Source organism: Mesitornis unicolor, unplaced genomic scaffold (genome assembly GCF_000695765.1).
Source record: "Mesitornis unicolor isolate BGI_N332 unplaced genomic scaffold, ASM69576v1 scaffold31421, whole genome shotgun sequence".
NCBI lineage: Eukaryota > Metazoa > Chordata > Aves > Mesitornithiformes > Mesitornithidae > Mesitornis > Mesitornis unicolor.
This window is the reverse complement of record NW_010162263.1, coordinates 5,939-24,041: the sequence shown is the minus strand read 5'-3', so window position 1 is coordinate 24,041 and position 18,103 is coordinate 5,939. Positions and strand designations below refer to the sequence as shown.

The 18,103-nt window shown below is 40.0% G+C and overlaps 1 protein-coding gene across 1 annotated transcript in view; it reads right to left on the bottom strand.

Annotated features, from left to right (window-relative positions):
* Positions 1 to 17,403, bottom strand: part of LOC104547760 (dystrophin-like) — a gene marked incomplete at both ends in the record, with an annotated part of 73,386 nt that extends 55,983 nt beyond the window's left edge. The window contains 3 exons of the mRNA XM_010193577.1: positions 1,060 to 1,261; positions 6,463 to 6,537; positions 17,342 to 17,403. Of these exons, the coding sequence (XP_010191879.1) occupies positions 1,060 to 1,261; positions 6,463 to 6,537; positions 17,342 to 17,403 (339 nt within the window). The remainder of the gene's footprint in view (positions 1 to 1,059; positions 1,262 to 6,462; positions 6,538 to 17,341) is intronic.
* Between the last annotated feature and the right edge of the window lie 700 nt (positions 17,404 to 18,103).

Sequence of the window (18,103 nt, the reverse complement as noted above, 5' to 3'; positions counted from 1 at the left end):
CTTCATAGGATACCGCAGCTGCTGCAGAGGATGTTATAAGCAATTGGCTTATGAGAGGTGATCCTGCAGGAAGAGACTCTGTACAAATCCGTAATTTTTCTGCAGGTGATCATCGAAGCTTCAGTGCTGTGATAAAGGGTGGACGGAAGAACGATGTTACGGCTCTTCAATATGGCTCAAAAATGTCAATGCAAATACAGCAATTGTCCCATCTCCTTCCATTTCTACATGTAAATGTTTATTCTGCCACAATAATGAGCATGTCTGGCTGAAGGTGACTGATAACCTTAAAAACACAGATAAAGACTTCCACTGACTTTTTTTTTCCCCACTAAATTCACTAGATATAAAAATAATGGCTTATTCTAAAATTAGCTGTGTTGGTATTTGTCTGTGTATTATAAGCAACATCATTAACCCACTGAATAGAAATATCCTTAAATTTTCTTAAGGTAAACTCACTTTGTTGTATCTGTACTTACAGGTACACTTTTTAAAATTAAATTTTAGATTAAATATTTCTCAAATATCCTGATTTCTCACGGTTGCAAGCACATCTTCCATCACTGAACAAGAATTATAGATTGAAAGGTATAGGAAATGGACAGCTCTGAAAAGGATTAACATCCTTTGTTAACATCCTCCTATGTACAGACACATGCTATATGTCCATATGATGGTGTTATACTGTTGCTTCTTGATAACTCTCTTGAACTTCTTTACCTAATTAAATTAAAACGCCATGCAAAGCCATGACCTACTGAGGACATGCAGTCCTGGAACTGCTCTGAACATAGAAATATGTTTAAAAGTTTCTGGTTTTTAGTTCTCTCATTGGTTAGCTTAATAAATCTAGGATAGTAAGCCTAACCAAAGGCTGTACTTATTCAGCTAACTGCAGCTATTAAACTATTAGGTTTATTAAACTTTCACTTCAACTACCATTTTTTTTCAGTTTCAAGCCATTCATTTTCTAATGAGGCAGCGGGCTCATACCCCCTTCCCTTGTGCTGTTAGGAAAGCTCCCGAGAGCCCCACGTTGAGAGCACTCATACATACGTGTCGTAGACATTCAGCAGCCAGTTGAGGCACATGTCCACGCAGAGAGGAACGTTGACCAGGTTATTGTGCTCTTGTTCCAGTCGATCGTAAATGGTGGTTAAGCAGTTAATGATTTGCAGAATATCCATTGGCTGGTCATTTTGTTTGAGGTTGTGCTGGTCCAGGGCATCACACGCAGCAGACAGACTCAGGAGATCCACTGTTAAGATAGATTAAATAAATAAATAAACACACACAATAAAGATTGAAGCGAAACAGTGGTTGTATTGCCCATACCCAAAAAGCATACAGAACAATTCACTTGGCTTACATCCTGTCCAGGACATTTTATGTCCTCTGAAATTAATGTGCAAGATGCTTTTCAAGACTCCTACAGGTGCACTGTTTATTCAGCTGTGGTCTTGGAAAGCAGTGTTTATAAAAGTGATATCTGTTTCATTTTTAGCTCTAAATTACCTATTATGCTATTGGATTCTGTGGAAATAGTACATACATTATATGGAAGTAAAAATTACGTATTCCACGTTTAACATTCCTACAGATAGAATAATATTTGACTACTGCATTCACCAAATGTGCTCTAAACATAGTACACGTCATCAGCTTTCCCGAGATGTGTCATCCATTTCTTACAGAATTTGAGCAATCTTAACCGAACCAAACTCCACAAGGAAAATGCAAACTGATCACAGCTGAACTGAGATTAACCTCTTTGTTACTTTCCCTCTGGTGAGAACAGGGAAAAGAAGGTTCTAGAAATATTAAATGACCTCTTCCAACATTTATTAATGAAATTTATCCATTTGTAATTCTGCAGAGCATCTACGTTTATAAATACTTCTGTGACATTAAGGAGTAAGATACTTTTAAACTTATCAGTCAACATACAGCAGGATTTTGTCATGGACACTCAAAAAACTTGATTTTCATTTGATTTAAGCCAGTTGCACTTTGAAATGCAAGGCAAAAGAGAACTTCCCTTTCTCAGCTCTTCGCATACTGATGTCAACTGCAGCATCACACTTTGGGGGACACCAAATCAGTTATGCGATGTTGGTTTACAAAGTGAAACAAGAATAAGTACAAAAGAAATCAGAAAAAAAAAAGGAGACTGTTGATGCAGATCTTCCTACTGCCACATGAAACCCCTTTGTAACACTTTACAGTGAATTTCCAGGGTATGAGCGATGGGGATATCAAAGCCCAGATGCTGTTACTCCTGCTCATACCACGAGCAGTCACAAAGTGCAGCACAATCCAACATGACTCAAGGGAACAGGATCAGGCCCAAAGTGAAGTGTCCAAAATAATCCAGGAAATTCATCACAAAATTGGGAAATTAACTGACCCAACTGCAAGATCACTTTTTCTCTCATCAGTATAAAAAGGTTTTTATTGAATCCTGGCTAGCAATATCCCTCAGTAATGTCAAAACAAAAAAAAACCACGCAGAGGCTAAATGCAGAACCCTATGCAAGAATTTTTTTAAGAACTTCATCCATCTTGAGGGCACATTTGCCAAACTCACACTTGAGTGTCCTATTCTATCAGGGATGAAGCTGACCTGCTGATGTCCTACCAATGATGAAAAACACTGTGATTTCATAATTGCCAAAGGAATTTCAGGAGTACAAATTTCATTGGAAATCAATAGGAACTTCTGCTACTAAACCCCTTAAGCACTTCTGAAAATTTCGCCCAGTGCTTGAGTGAATAAGGGAAACTTGAAAAGCTAGCCCCATTAATACTCCAAGAAATTTAACTTTGAATCTGTGGGTTTGTGGAGAGTTTTATTGGAATTTTACTTTTTTCACATTAGCATATGGATATTTATTAAAATAAAATATTGTAATATTATGCTTAACCTACTAGCATATAAAATAAATCTTTTCTAACGTCAGTGTTATATCCTGCAAAAGCATGTTTATCAGACCCATTCCTAAAAGTCTCAGAAAGATGCCTTTCTTTGCATAATTTATTAGTCAAATTGGAAATAGAGCGCTGCCTCCACAACACCTTTAACTCCAAGCTCGAGGCTGAACTCTCAGCTCCTTTGAGACTATGAATCAACAGTAATTAAATGAACCCCTCAGGCATCTGAGTGGCAGCTTAATTATATATGCAGCTACTGCTAAACATGGGTCATTCCACTCTGTGAAAGCTTTTACCACTAATAAGCAGCAACTTCTGAAAAGCCTTTCACCCCGCTCCTTATCAGCCTCATCAGCCTCCTGTCCTATCTTGAAGTTAATAACACACGTTCATTTCGAAACAAGCAAAAAGTGTTTGCCACCCTGCTCTGCTTTAGGGAATTTTTCATGGGAAGAAGAGTGGCTCTGGCCTTTGGCATGCTAAGCTCCTCCTGCACCTTTCCCACAGAGATTAAAGAAATATGTGGAGGGGTCCTCTCCCAGAATCAGGAATTGCCTATTTCTTTCCTGAAAGCAAACATAGAGGTCCTAGGAATGAGAGACTTTCAAAAGACAAGCCCCAACAGTCAGATATGCATTAGAGAGTTGCATATTCATTGCCATTTAGTGATTTGCACAGCTCTAATTGAAATGAACCATACCACTTTATGCTTTTTACTTTTTATGAGTTCCCTGCCACTCTTTTGTTCTTTGTTATTTAAAATTCTGAAACTGACTCCAAAATTTGTGTGAGTGGTAGCTTCAAGCTTATTTTGACATCTAAGTCATCTACAGAAATATTTCTTTGGCCCCTAAGGCAAGAGAAAAAAACCAAAACACCTCAGGATGTTTGTAACTAGACACCAACCTGTGGCCAGACTGCAGAAGAAGTATAAAAGATGATCTGGAAAAACAAACTGATGGGAGGGCAGAAGTGACAATTAACAGGGAAGAGAAAGTATGCTGTGGAGGTCACATACTGCACTTGGGGAAAATTCAACATATATCTAGTGATTAAAAAGTATAAATGGTGTTGCCAGAACGCAAGATGATCTCATCTGTAACCTGCTGCTCTTGGCTGATACGTTAAAAAATATATTTAATCTGGCCTGTATAAAATTAAAGGGAAAAAAGCACCCTAACAGAAGTTCTGGAATATTTTCTTTTGCTGCACCTCCAAAAAAAGTTTATGAATAAATCTCAATTTAACGACATCACAATATTCAGATGTGGTTTGCACTTGAAGATCAAATCTTTTAAAACTAGCAAAACAAGAAAGTCAGTGTGCTTAGATGCGATTATCAAAGGAAACCATACATTAAAAATATATACTAAAAAATGGTGCAATAGTTACACCTGGCATGCTCACAATAGTTTCAAAGGCTGGGATGATACAGCCATACACCAGATTCTCTTAAGATAACACAATACCCAAGCATTTCTTTGGATAAGGATTGCCATTTTCCATATTCTTCTTTCCGTTTAATGTCCTAGTGTCTAACTTACAAACTGAAATGAACTAAATCCAAGGATAGCTCATTTTTAAGTGTTTCTATTCTTGCCACTGAAGAATAGGTTGCAGCTCCACTACTGCAGCCCCTCTGCTGTGCTCACATCTTTAGAGCGCTTCTCAGTAGACAACACTGCTCTGCTTTTTATGAAGTTTGCAGAAAAGAATATCTGTATTGTTTTTAATTCATGCAATTTTAAAATTGAAATAAAAAGCAAGAGCTGAAAGCAGCACCTATTGCAGGTGCAATTTAGGGATTTTGGCTATGTGTAGGAGTCCTGAAACCCAGCACTGTGTTCTATTTCTACTAGCGCCAAACTGCAGAAAAAGAATTTTATAATGAGTTGGGCTTTAAAGAAAAAAAATCTAATTAAACTGAGTTCACAGGCGACATTGAAATCACAGAATACACAAATACAACCATGGTGTCTCCAAGCAAAAATATTTGTAAGAACAAAGACTGCTAACCAAATTCCTTAAATACTTCTCCTTAGATACAAGTATGAAGAATGTGCTAAAGCAATCACTGTAAGCGCCACAGCATGTCTCTGAAAACATCCATTCCCAGAAAATCCACCTAAGTGTAACCTCAAGAGATAAGCTGAATTCAGTGCATTATTACAATTCCACACTGTAAAGTCCAAGACGAGTCTAGAATTATTCAGCGGGTAGGAAGCAGGGTCCTCAAAATAAAATAAGGTGCAATGTTTTGTACTTTCAGCCATAAAAAACTGTTACAAGTTACACTTGTGCACGACAAGCTAGAGAAACCTGTAATTCCAAAAATTTTACTTCCTTCCTTCAGAGCTACACAGATTATGAATATCTTTCACTGCCTATCACTCCTCTTTCTTTATACTACCTTTCCACAATGAGAGTGGCAGGAGTGCTGTGCCATGGAAAGACATTTCTATTTCTGATCATAAAAATTCACTGTCACTGCATTCATATTGAGACTTTGTATTATCTTACAAAAATTTTCATTTGCTGTTTCTTTTTTTCCCTTTTTTTTTCTTTTTCCTTTTCTATTTTTCCATAGATTTAGAATTAAGGTCTGCTCACTAGTGGAATTCACCCATACTTATAAGCCTAAAAGTAAACATGCTTAAAAATACCGACGTTTGACACAGTTCCAGAAGGCACGTGAGCACAAATCCAAACGTGAGATAAAGCAACAGTTGAGACATTTGCAACTGTGTCAGAAATTTAACCTTGTAATTAAACACTAAATAGTGACTGTTAAAACTTTTTAATAACCTCCCAAACTGCACCCCCTAATAAACTGCTTGCTTTGGCAACTGCTTGGCCTACCAAGAGAACTATGAGGAAATTATTTAGCTATCAGGTTACCATAAGCTGAAGAGGAAACGCAACTCCACTGACAGGTAGAATACCATACACCAGTTCAGAAAATTAAAATGTTAAAACATGCACATGACTAATGGATGGCTGATGAGAGACTTCTGAATATAACAAAAAGCTGGGGAAAAATGAAGCGAAATGTTTATTGCGATGATCTCGTTTAAAGGCGACAGCCCCTCAGGGTTCATGATTCAACTTAAACTATTAACAACACCAGCTCTGGAGTTATTATTTCACTCTTGTGTTTACAATCCTGTTCCTTTGGCACGGAGATGTAAAGCTGCGGCTCACATAGGATGTGGCTCCAGTAATGAGGACAATGAAAATACTGAGCTAAAGAGTATAATGATAAGAAATACGTAGGGGATATGTTAGTCTTGTTTCTGATGTGCTGCTCTGTCTTATAAGAGACAGACCTGCAGACAAACCAGCACTTTGGTTTTGTAAGAAACGTGCAAACCGGTGGCAGCAGAAGACCCTTCAGGTGAGAGGTTTCCATCCACCAGGTAGAGCTGGGGTGGCGTGGGGGTGTCTTTCTGCTTCTGAAGGTTGTGAATAAACTAGTGTGTTGGTCATGACGACTTTCTGGCAGCAGACGAGGAACAAGCACATACTTACAGCATAGAGCTTTCTGCAGCCTGCGGAGTTTCATGGCAGTCCTGTACGCCGAGAACCTGACGTTGTTCAGGTCAGCTGTAGGGGGAAATATTAAAGTAAAAGATCAGCTTTACACCTTGGAAATAACCAGACTAACAAAGACATTGTTCTGTTGAACTAGAAGATTATACTCATTGGTTAGAACAACAGAGAGGGGCGGAGGGAAAGCATGTTAGAAACTCTACTTCACCAAGAAAAAGCCCTCAAACTTTGGCAAATCAGTCATCCAAAAGAAAAACAGTAAGTCCTGAAGTGTTACTTCCTTTCGTTCAAAGGCACTGAGCTTAAGAGCACTTGAAAGGACAACATCAGTGACTGCAGCAGTGTTGTCTCAAAATACCACAGGCACTGCGAGAGCGATAAGAACCTGAAACTCCTCCTTGTCTGCCCAATGCACCAGCCAGGCTGCGTGCAGGCAGCCCTGGAAAAAGAGCTCTGCCCAGGAAAAAACAGACGACTTTCAGCTACTGTTGGAAAAAACCTTAAAAAATACCCCCAAAACAATGAAACTTCTGTGTTTTCCATCCAAGCAGATCCCAGTCATGCCCTGGGATGTAAAGTCTGCCTGGTGAGAAGCCAGCTCACCCAGCCAAGCGAGTTCCCAGGTTCCCATCTCCAAACCAGAGGGGAACAGCACTTGGCTATGAACACACGTTGTGGTGCCATTTTTGCTAGACCTTCTTGCACGGTTGACAGAATGAGAACATTTGCACAAGTCCCCAGTGAACAGTTTTATCACAGATCACAAAACACCTCCCAAGACACTGCAGGGACGAGGTGGGCCGCACAAGCCTCTCAGTACTCGGGAGGCTCGGTACCAGCTACATGAACATTATTCAGCACCAAATTTTGATTATCACCACGGCAAGGCACAGCAACTGGTCTGTAGTCTTAAGAAGTGAACACTAGACAAAACTGAGAAAAAAGGAGGGGTTGTCTTGGACCAAATCTGGCCAGGAAAGTGCATTTGCATCTTTCTCTTCTGTGAGACCAGACTGAGGAAGATGCACTTATTCTAATCTCGTCTTGGGCAAACCCCATTTACAATAAGAATGAAAATAAAATTCACTGAAAGAAAAGCTGAAACTCCTGTAGCTGAATTCCTGCCATCAGTAGCAGCACATCGGCTAACTCATAATTCACAACTCGATTTGGCATACCAAGTCTACAGTGCAGACACAGCATTGCTTGCATTATTCAGAATCAAACTCGGGATGCAGAAGTGAGCACCCAATGCTGGCAAAAAGCTTTTGGTTACGTGAGTAGATCAACAAATACCTCACCTAACGGTGTACAACTGCAAGCTGGTACCTTCGCCAAAGACAACCTGGGTAAGCTATCAAGGCTGCTGTTTTGGGGGCAAGTCCACGAACCAATGGTGCTTCCAAGTGGCACTTCCAGCATCACACAGGGATGCTCTGGGGCAGCTGCACTGGGAGCTGAGGAGTGGTGGGGTGCACTCTCGTGTGCTACAGCACGGTCACCCCCACCACTGAAAAAAACAGTTTGCTGCTGGCACTCTTATGGCCCTGTCACCTATCCAACTGATTCCTGTGTATTTGAGCGCTCCAGCGTTGGCATCCTGTAATTTAAGGGTTTTCTAGCACAAATAAAGGACTGTTTGCACCAGCCAGTTTCAGCACCAGGCAACACCGCTGAATGCATTCAATTTACTGATGAAACCCATGGGGCCTAAGGAGTTAATCATGGGAAAGTGTTTGGAAAATGTTAACTACTATGTAAATACAAAAAAATATATCCTGGCTCAGAATAAAGGTCCATTTAGTCCAATAAGCTGCCTCTAAGCCTGGCAGACTCTTAGAGAAAAAAATATGATGAAAAACAGAACAAATACAAACCAGTTCCTTGCAGGGGTAGGAGATGAAGTGCTATAAAGCTGTTTGCAACACGGTAGCTTCGGTATAACTATCCCAACACCATTTACAATGCTGTACAGGCATAGGTAGCAGAGGGAATGTAGTCTCAATTACATTAATTTTAATTAAGCTGTTCTGAATGAGTAATTTGAGGTTTGATAGTTCAGTAGTTTTGTAAACCTTAATAAAAGCTGTGGAACATTTCTAAAACACGTCTTACAGCAGAAGGGAAAGTTTTGGCTTTGTATTTAATTTTTTTCTTTGCACAGTTCCATCCCCCTTTTTAACGGACAGTTCTCCTGTGTATTGTTCCTGCCACCTCCCTCTGTCACAATCATCCTGACAGGTCCAGAAGCCTTAATGTGGTGTGCAATTTAAAAAAAAGCAACTTCATTTGTCTTGAAGGGAAATTAATAAAGCAGTCTCTCGCTGACACACTGTGACTTCAGTTACATTTTGTACCTTAGTTGTAAATCTGCACTTGTGTTCCAGAAAATAATATATACTAGATTATGGCAAGGATTTGATAAAATGAAGAAGCCTTGTCTAAATTTTCCCCGAGAATTCTGAAAAAAGCTTCTCTACTTATTATTGACATTTTAAGAAATATTAGTAAATATATATGCACATTTCAGGCCTTGATCAGTGCAGAAAGTACAACCCATGAAGACATTTAAACCTAAAAGCCCTGTAGTTTACATCTATTTTCCTGTATATGTAATGCACACTGAATTTATTATCAGCCTTAATGACATTGCTGCCAAGAAGCATCTGCTGTAAATGATCAACAAGCAATGTCAGGAGCTAGTTTTGGAGCCCTCAACTCAGCTTTTGAGAAAAAAGCAGCAATGTCCTCCTTTGGCTCCACATGCTGAGGCCTGCCGCACGCCTCCACTCCCACCTTCACTGCTGTTACCAGCATTAGCTCATGCCCATGCCCTCTTGTCAACTGCTCACCTCCCGTCTTCATTACGCCACCACCTGCATGTTCCTGATGGACAGCTCTCTTACCAGGTGGTGACAGTCGTGTAAGGTCACTGAATCTTAATGATTTAGCTTTTCCCTTCTGGCGGTGTCCTTTCTCCCCCGGAGCTACTGCTGGAACAAATGTTTTGGTCTGTGAAGAAAGGAGGGGAGCCCAGGCCTTTCCTAATTGGGTTCAAAATATTTCCCTTGCTGGTATATGACCCCATTTAAATGAACTGTAGAACATAAGACTGTCAGGGAATGAGACTTTGTCACTGGGCTCGGGAGTGCTGGAGGTAATATCACCACTGAGAACAAGGGAGGAGATGCTGAGTGAGGCAGCATAAGGACACAAGCCAGCCGCTCCTGCTGGGAGCCTGAGGAGGGAGGGAGGAGGCTCAAGCAGCAGCAACTTTCCCAGGGCCTATGGAAACACCAGCAATTTCTCCTTCCCTGTGCTGTTTTCTTTTTTTTTTTCCCTTTCCTGGATCCTGAAGGAAAAAAATCCAACACTTTCTCCACTCCCAAACGTCCCACTAAGGGAGTCAGGACCCACAGAGCCTTGATTCCGAAGCTTTTATCATCTCTGAGCAGGTCAGAGAGCTCAGTATACCAAGCAAGCTTTCCTCCAGCCCTTTCCTCCCACTCCTAGAAAGTATGCACCATCTCATCATCCTAGTGAGGTGGTCAGAGGGCTGAAAAACCTGTGGAGTATGTGAAACTTCTGCAGGTTGTTTACTGATACTCCCAGTCCTTGTTGTTACCTCAGAAGGTAACTTTCATGCTTCAAATAAAAAATGTAAATGCTCGAGAGCATAATCTGTTTATGGTCTGAAACAACGATGTTGTGGAAGAGGATCACATGGGAGTATTTGGTGACACTCATCTTTACATCCCAGACCAAAGAGAAATCATGGTTCTGCCGTTGCTCAGCTACAAACAACCTCTCTGTTCAAGGGAATACAAATCTTTCCAGGGAAGATTTAAGATTGCACTACAGAAGACCCATAAGATGGGGCCGGTGCTTACAGCTGATGTAAGCACCTTCACAGCAATGAACAATTCCCACCAGTACAGCTGTAAGACCTCTCCATGATCTTCCTAAGCCTCTGCCACAGCCCTCCCACTGTCATGGTGAAAGGAATTCAAAGTGCTAAAGCATCAGTGACTCTCAGAAATTAGGAAATCTCCTTACACTGGTTTCTCCTTTTCATTATATACATGACAAGCACCTCCCTTTGCTTCACGCAACTGATGCAGTAGGGAGAGGGTTATCTAGGAAAGTGATGTCCTCGATGTCCATCATGTGCCTATGAGATATGAATATGTTCAAATTCTTATATTCATTTGTATTAATATGAATAACATCAAACAAGAACTAGAGCTCTTATTACACATGCAGCGTTAATGAAGAGGACTCCAGACCGCTGATAGGAAGAACTCAAATCAGAAATATTATGGAAAGATGACCAGATAATTAAATCCTAACCTTTTCTGCATAATTCTGCATGCTGAGAGTAATCTCAGAACATAAGGGTTATGTTCTTCCTCAAAAGACCAAAGACAACCTCATCAACACATTTTTCAGCGTTGTATTTCTACACTATTTTAAGAACAGCTATAATTACACTTAGCAGATCCTTTTGACAGTAGATAATCAGATAAAAAAAACACTCATTTGAGAAGTGGTCAGTGATTTGTGTCTAAAATTCAAACCACCTGCCGGAATGTCCCACTGACTATTGACACAGTATCAAAAAATAAGATGTTGTAGATTCTTTTTTTTAAATGTTGAATTCCAGATTTTACATTGGGATATGAATATTATTTTAAGTGGAAAAACAGATCCTCATATTCCTAAGTCTTACTGCATGAAATAAGCTGCTAAGCAACTACAGCAATATAAAAAAAATAAAGAAGACCAGTAAGTTCTTAAGAAGAAAATAATTAACAAGAGGTTTACCATCCAGCATGGAGGGACATTTGTTTTTATTCTTAGGCAGTCACACCTATAACTCAGACAACAAGGTTTTAAGTACAGCGTTATAGATGAGCTGCTTTCCATGGTGGCTCTTAAACAGAGTAACCCCAATCTACACTTGCTCCAGCTGCTAAGAGCACTGAATGACTTGGATGTTTCATTTGATAATGTGCTGTCCTTTATGACAAACCAATCTCTCTGAGTGTTTAAAAGCTCTGGGACGGGCCAGACTACCTCCTGTCACAGGTTGTTCGCATAATTTGTCTCTCTCACATGCAATGTAACGTGAGAGCATCTCAGAAAGTCCTTTCTACCTGGAAACCACCTTGGTTTTTACTTTAGAGAGGGCTACTTATTTATATTATTGTGAATATTATTATAATTGCTATTTAATTAATGAGGAAAAAAATAGGCATCTCACTTGATACTGTGGACAGCAATTTTCTCAGTGCCTGGACACCACCAAACTGAAAAGAGCAGTTTACATTTTACATGCTTCAGGTGGTAACTATCTCAAGGGTAAAATTTGGCACCTTAACAACTAACTTCTTTGAAAGAAATTACATCTCATTGGGTCAAATTTTCATCTTCATTTGTTAAGATTTACAGAGTTGGGTGGAGGGTGAGGTTTTTCTGTTGGCATCCTGCCCCCCCCATTCTCACTCATTTGCAAGGAAAAAAAAAAGTGAGCCTATAGTGATATACCTCAAAATCTGAAAGTCTTACTCAACCATAGCTTGCAGCATGCTCATATAGCTGTTCATAAATACACTGCTTGCGGTGGATAAATGCTTTGGGGAATTACATGTCAATGTTGTCTCTGACAATGCCTACCTATGTGAGGTTAAAACCTGTTTACTGTACAGTCCTGAATACACCATAATTCCACTACCAGCCACCAAGCTTCCATGTTTCATCAGACATTAACGGCACTCTGACTTCTCAAAAAGCTCCATCTCACATTGACTCAATACAGCTGCGATTCCCTGACCAGCTGGTAAGAATGCTGGGTTTCTTCCTGCTGCCCAAAACCCGTGCATAAATCTTCTAATGATGCCCTACAGTGACATATATTGCCTCTTTAGGAATTGTAATTTAAAAATGCAAATGAGACAAATGCACAAAGGAAAGAAATTAATCAAGTAACACTGCTTAATATCAGTTGAGTCTCAGCCATTGACTCTTTTATTATAACATAATTAATGCTATCATTTACATTGCTTTGAGAATAACTAACAGTAAACAGTGTTATTATACATACAGCCATACAGCTTAACCACTCTCCATGAAAGAATGTGGCACACTGCACTGGACCTTGCCCACTTAGTAAAAAAGCTGATAGTGTCTCTGCAAATTAGTACATGGGAGGTACCCAGGGCATCAAAATGCTACTGACTGCATATAGACCCAGTGGATGAACACTACAGCATATGCCACCATCCTGATAACCAGACCAATTGACATGACCTTGGGGAATTTACTTGTAGTGTGTGATGGCTTTTCTGGAAATCAATTAGTTGAATATGAATAAAATCTTATATCTAATACATAGTTTAATAGTTTGTAATAAAAGCTATTATGGCAGAGAGGGGCAGTTTAGCCTCTTCAGGCAGCATTTCAGAAGGACAAATCAAAATACACAAACCAAAAATTACAACGTTTATCCACCTTGGTCATTTGGAGCTGGAAGCTCATGTTGCTGCACAAGAGCAGCCAGCCACAACACCAACACAGCAGCTGCTGCTGCCAAAAGCCTGGTGGAGGCTCAGAAGCAACTTCCAGCTTTCTTCCAAAATATGTTAAGCAACTCCGACATCTCTCTACTCCACAGAGAACTGCCTCCCCCCCATCTCTCCAAATTAAATGGAAAGCTGTCAGAAGAGCACTGCAGGCTGCAAGGGTGAGGGTGTTTTTCTCCCCCTTCTCTTGCCTCGGTGAATTAGGAGAGATAAACAGATGCATACGGCAATGTTTCTGACTGCATCCTGCTACTGCAATTACTGTTTGCAGTGACACTAATGCACCTTGAGGAGACTCGTACTGACATTACAGGGGAAGGCTGGAGGAGGGGGACACTAACACTTCACACATGGCACAGCAAGCCAAGTTCTCCTGGGCCACTGCAGCACAGGTTAGTCTCATTTTCAGCTTAAAGGCAAAATACTGTCATTCTGAGCTAAACTGCCTGCCATTAAATGTTCACACTCAGAAGGTAATCTGAAAAAAATTAAGCAATTCCAGACCACTTTGATTCCTGCTCTTCCAGTCTCTTCCCTCACCCAAAGGTCCTGGAGTTCTCCAGGACAATGAAATAACACAAATTCTCCTTTCAGTGATGCCCTGGAGCTATCATGAAGGATGAAAAAATTTGTAAGGGGTCTTTAAAGAAGGGTGTAAAAAGCAGATCTGCTGCAGGGAAACTGCTTCTGGAAGGAAAAGCAGCCGGAGCGGTTCTCAGTACTTTGAAAGCCTTCAGAGGGAAGTGAGAAGAAAACAGGAGTGGTTCATAATGGTGTGCATACAAACCAGGGGATGCCTGTCAGCCTCTGAGCCGCTGAGCCTCACACATCACTGATTTTCACTACCTTTCCTATTTGAGCATTTGTTTTTTTCCCTGTGTTCTTAGTTTATGTAACTAGTCAAAATATATCAACATCTAAGAGACACATTAAACGATACAGCTAAGGTCAGTGCTGCAACTACCTGTTGCCACTTCGACATGACCAATAAGCAACAATTAAGTAATTTAAAATTGATGGCTTATTATGGAACTTTAAGTAGCCATAACTTTAAATGAAGAGTAAAAATTGCCCAACTTGAGTCAGGAATAGATGCTTCATTTAAACTGATAAAATTGCAATGTTGTTTAAATAATAAAATGCAGTGTTCCAGAGCAAGCACTTCAGTATCTTATCTGTTAAAAGAACAATCAGTTAGAAATTTCTGATACACAGATTTAAAATCAAATATTTTACAGTTATTACTACTATCTTTATAAATGGCCATGGTTCAACCAATGAGCTCTAACAGAATTTGAGAATACTTCCTTCATGGGCAGGTTATTTTACAATTTCTTCCTGTGGCTTACTTCTGCTTTCCCTGATGTAGTCCCTATTGAAGACAGGGCACAGCGTTTCCTGGGCCAACAACCCGATCAGGTACAAAAGTGTATGCAGCCCGTTCCTACCAAATAATGTTCCCAAGTGATTTAGCTTCAGTTTTTTAAATACTCAAACCTCTAAAGACAGAAAGCTGAGGCCAGTAAGTTTCAGATTTGGAATTAATCTGTTTTAGAAAAATGTAATGCAGAAATTTGCAGGTGTGTGAATTGGTAGGTGAAGAATAAAACTAACATTACTCTTTTTTTTTTTCTCAGAAGTTTCCCTTGTACCTCAAAGACCCAGGCAGGTGAGGCACATTACCTTGTGCCAGGTTGTACCTTCATCCTTCACTTAAAATAAAATAAGCTTTCAGTCATTTGTGAGAATTTAAATTAGATACAAGGATCCGCTAGCAAATTATGATATACTGGCACCAATTAAAGTGTGGTAAATTTAAGGAAAGGCAACACATCAGTCAGCACCTGAATGTACAGAGAGCTACATCACATAGCTCAATTATTCCCTACAGGCTAAGCGTAGGAGTTGGAAAATGGAATTGAAAACTCTTGACAGCATTGATGTGCTTGGTCTCACTTTTTTTGCATTTACCTGGATTGCAGAATTCATGTTTTCTACCAAATTTTTAAAATGCATACATACTGAGCTCTTTACTAGCTGCTTCATATGAATTAAGAAGTAAAATTTGGATCCTAATGTGGGAAAAATAATAGGATCTAACGAGTATGCAACACAAAATTGACTTTAATAATATCTTCTCAGATAAAATACTACTGAACAGTCTGAAAAGACTTCAAACATCCCATTATTACCGTTCTGACCTGAGGCAAAGCAAAGCACTGAAAATACATCAATGGTTCTGCTCAAGACTAAACGAGTTATGCTTGCATTATGCAATTTGTATGAGAGTTAGGCAATGATGAATACACCCAATTCAAAAATAAAATAAATTGGTAAGTTATTCAGTAGCACTTTCACCAAAGGTTCACCCCATGTGGCAGTATACAAAGAATCACCTTGTCTAATCTGTTTTGTACACATATATATACACACTGAAGTTTACTAATAAAAATACGCATTATGCATCCTCTGCTAAAATCGGTGTCACTTCTGTATTAATGAGCAGTTGGTGTCAACCCCAAAAGAAATAAAGCTAGCCAGAAAGAGGACTGCCCTTTTGGACATTCCTTGCTCCTGAAAACAGCAGTATTTTAAAAGAAAATGTGCCTAAACACATTCCTTCTTTATGCAGTAAGAAATAAGGGCATGTTAAATTCTTGACATTTGGGTGATACTCAGTGATAAAACTCTGTTACACTAAATGCAAACTGACTTCAGCAGGCACACATCTTTTGAACTGCTGACCTGAACCCATCAGGATGCTTTTCTCCCTTATATGTAGTTACCTCTTCACTTCTTGATACTCAAGAGTACTCTAGCTGAAACAGTGAAATACCAGGGAAAAAAGCAGCTGCAACAGGACTTCAGGTCTGACCAACAACAGTATCAGAAATATCAGCCAATCTCTGGATCAAAGGCGGTTGCGGAGTCAGAGCGCGCTTCAATTAACAGGCAAGTGCTGGAAGATCTACCTGCATTAAAGAGATGTCTGCATCTGCAATTACTGTTTGTCCTGAATCTTTTAAACCACTCACTTTAAGAGCAGAAATATAAAGCAGACTAACAGGGCAATACGTTATAATTAAATGGCAAGTCAATACTTGTCTGCTTTTGCATTTGGTTAGCCTGAACCTATACGCCTTCCATCCCTCTTTGAAATACAGAGCTGTATTCTGGTTAATTTTTAAACAAATTACTGCCACAGTGCTAACACTATAAGGAAAAAATCTTCACACTGTTTCATTCTATTTTATCATATCACTTTTCCAAAATATTTTTGGTGTGCCTTTAACTTGCAGAGCACCGTGGAGATACCTGAGTTAGCTCAAAACAGATTATGCAGGCATAATTAGACTGTTCTCAGCAACTAAAGTAGAGTTTAGCAGAAGATAATTTAAGCTATTTTTCACCATGGTAAATAAGCCTGCACTGAATGCTAGATTTCACTTCCCTAGTGCTCAAGCTGGCTTGTTTAAAGCTGGTTTATGTACATGTGCTGTACAGACATAACCTCCTTTATGAATGCAGCATATTCACTGATATATCTTTTAGAGAAATAGCTTAATTTTTATTATATCCTTTATTATTTATTAACAGAACCATTACAAGCAAAGAGTTAGCTATTAAATGGTCTGCCAAGCAGCCGATACTAGAACATAGACTGACCTATTTTATCTTATAGATGTGCTTCTGTTAATAAAATCCAAAGCTACTAAAAAATAAACCCCCTCCCTCCACCAGAGAGGCACATCTGAAGTCATAATAAGCATGCAATTTGGGTATTCAAAATGACATCATGACAGCTGCCATGCCTTCCAAGTATTGAAAGTGCTTTAAAAATAAAGCAGTGGTAACGCAGTTTGGCAAATTGCTTCAATTGGCTTCCTACCATCCAAAAGTCAACATTAACAGCAGCTTGGTTTGATTTTTCCATCTGCCTTTTGTAAAGCAGATTAGACAGTAAAAAGATTCAGGATTTTCTTTTTTTTTTAAATTTCTGTCCCAGTCTTTCAGTAAGAGTTTGCACAATGCACCCAAATTACTTCATAAACCCAGCGCACATTCCAAACGTGCTAATTGAAATATTGTTTTTTTCCAGTGCATGTTTGAAGTGTGTCATTATGCCTTACATACTTCTCTTGCAGAAAATTTTAACCTTGATAAAAGCATTGCCTCTCGCTTTCACTTACTTTTATTTTTTTACTGCTTCTGGAAATCTTTGCTTTAAAAATTAATTTGATGGGAAAAAGAACAAACAACTGGTAGAGGCGTCTTACCTAAAGACTGGTAAAGCTCAGTCATCTTGGGATGATCCCAGCAGGTCGTTTGCGTCTCATGGCTACAATGCAAAACACGAGAGTTAGTGAAGGCGCTCCCACACCGCACAGCGAGTGAGCCAGGTTGCGCGCCAGAGCACAGTGCCAGACCACCACCCGCAGCGGGAGCTGCTCTGGCAGCGGGTCCCAGCGGCGGCAAGGATGTCCTCTTTCAACACGAGACATTGACTTGGAGCGCTTTATTTAGGCATGGGCTCAGGAAACAAAATTAAAAGCAGTGCTAATATTAAAAAGACAGAAAGCATTCGGATATGCCATAATGTTTTGAGGAATTTCTAAGCACACCCACCAATCAATTCTTAAAAACTCGTTGTTTTGTATAGATCATTCTCCAGTTCCTCCAAACTAGAGGAGAGACACTTAAAAGGGCTTAGTTCATAAAGCGTTTCTGGAAATTCTGACCAGATACTAAGATCTGTGGTACTCATGACCTGCTTTGTGCTCTTCCCGCTCTTTCCCATGTGGTGGGTACGAGCTCCCCAACGCAGCGGCTGCAATCCTTCCTTTCGCTCCAAACACCTGCACTAAAACCCCCCTGCAGCATCCCCCTGACCCACCATCCGCTTACCCTGCTTTGCAGGCCAATGCACTGCACCCCCCCATACTGACGGTCTCTTTTAGTGCAGACCATTGCTGCTCTGCACCTTCCCTGGAACTCCCAGGCCCTTTCCCTTGCCCCGGAGGTCCCCTGTGCAGTGTCAG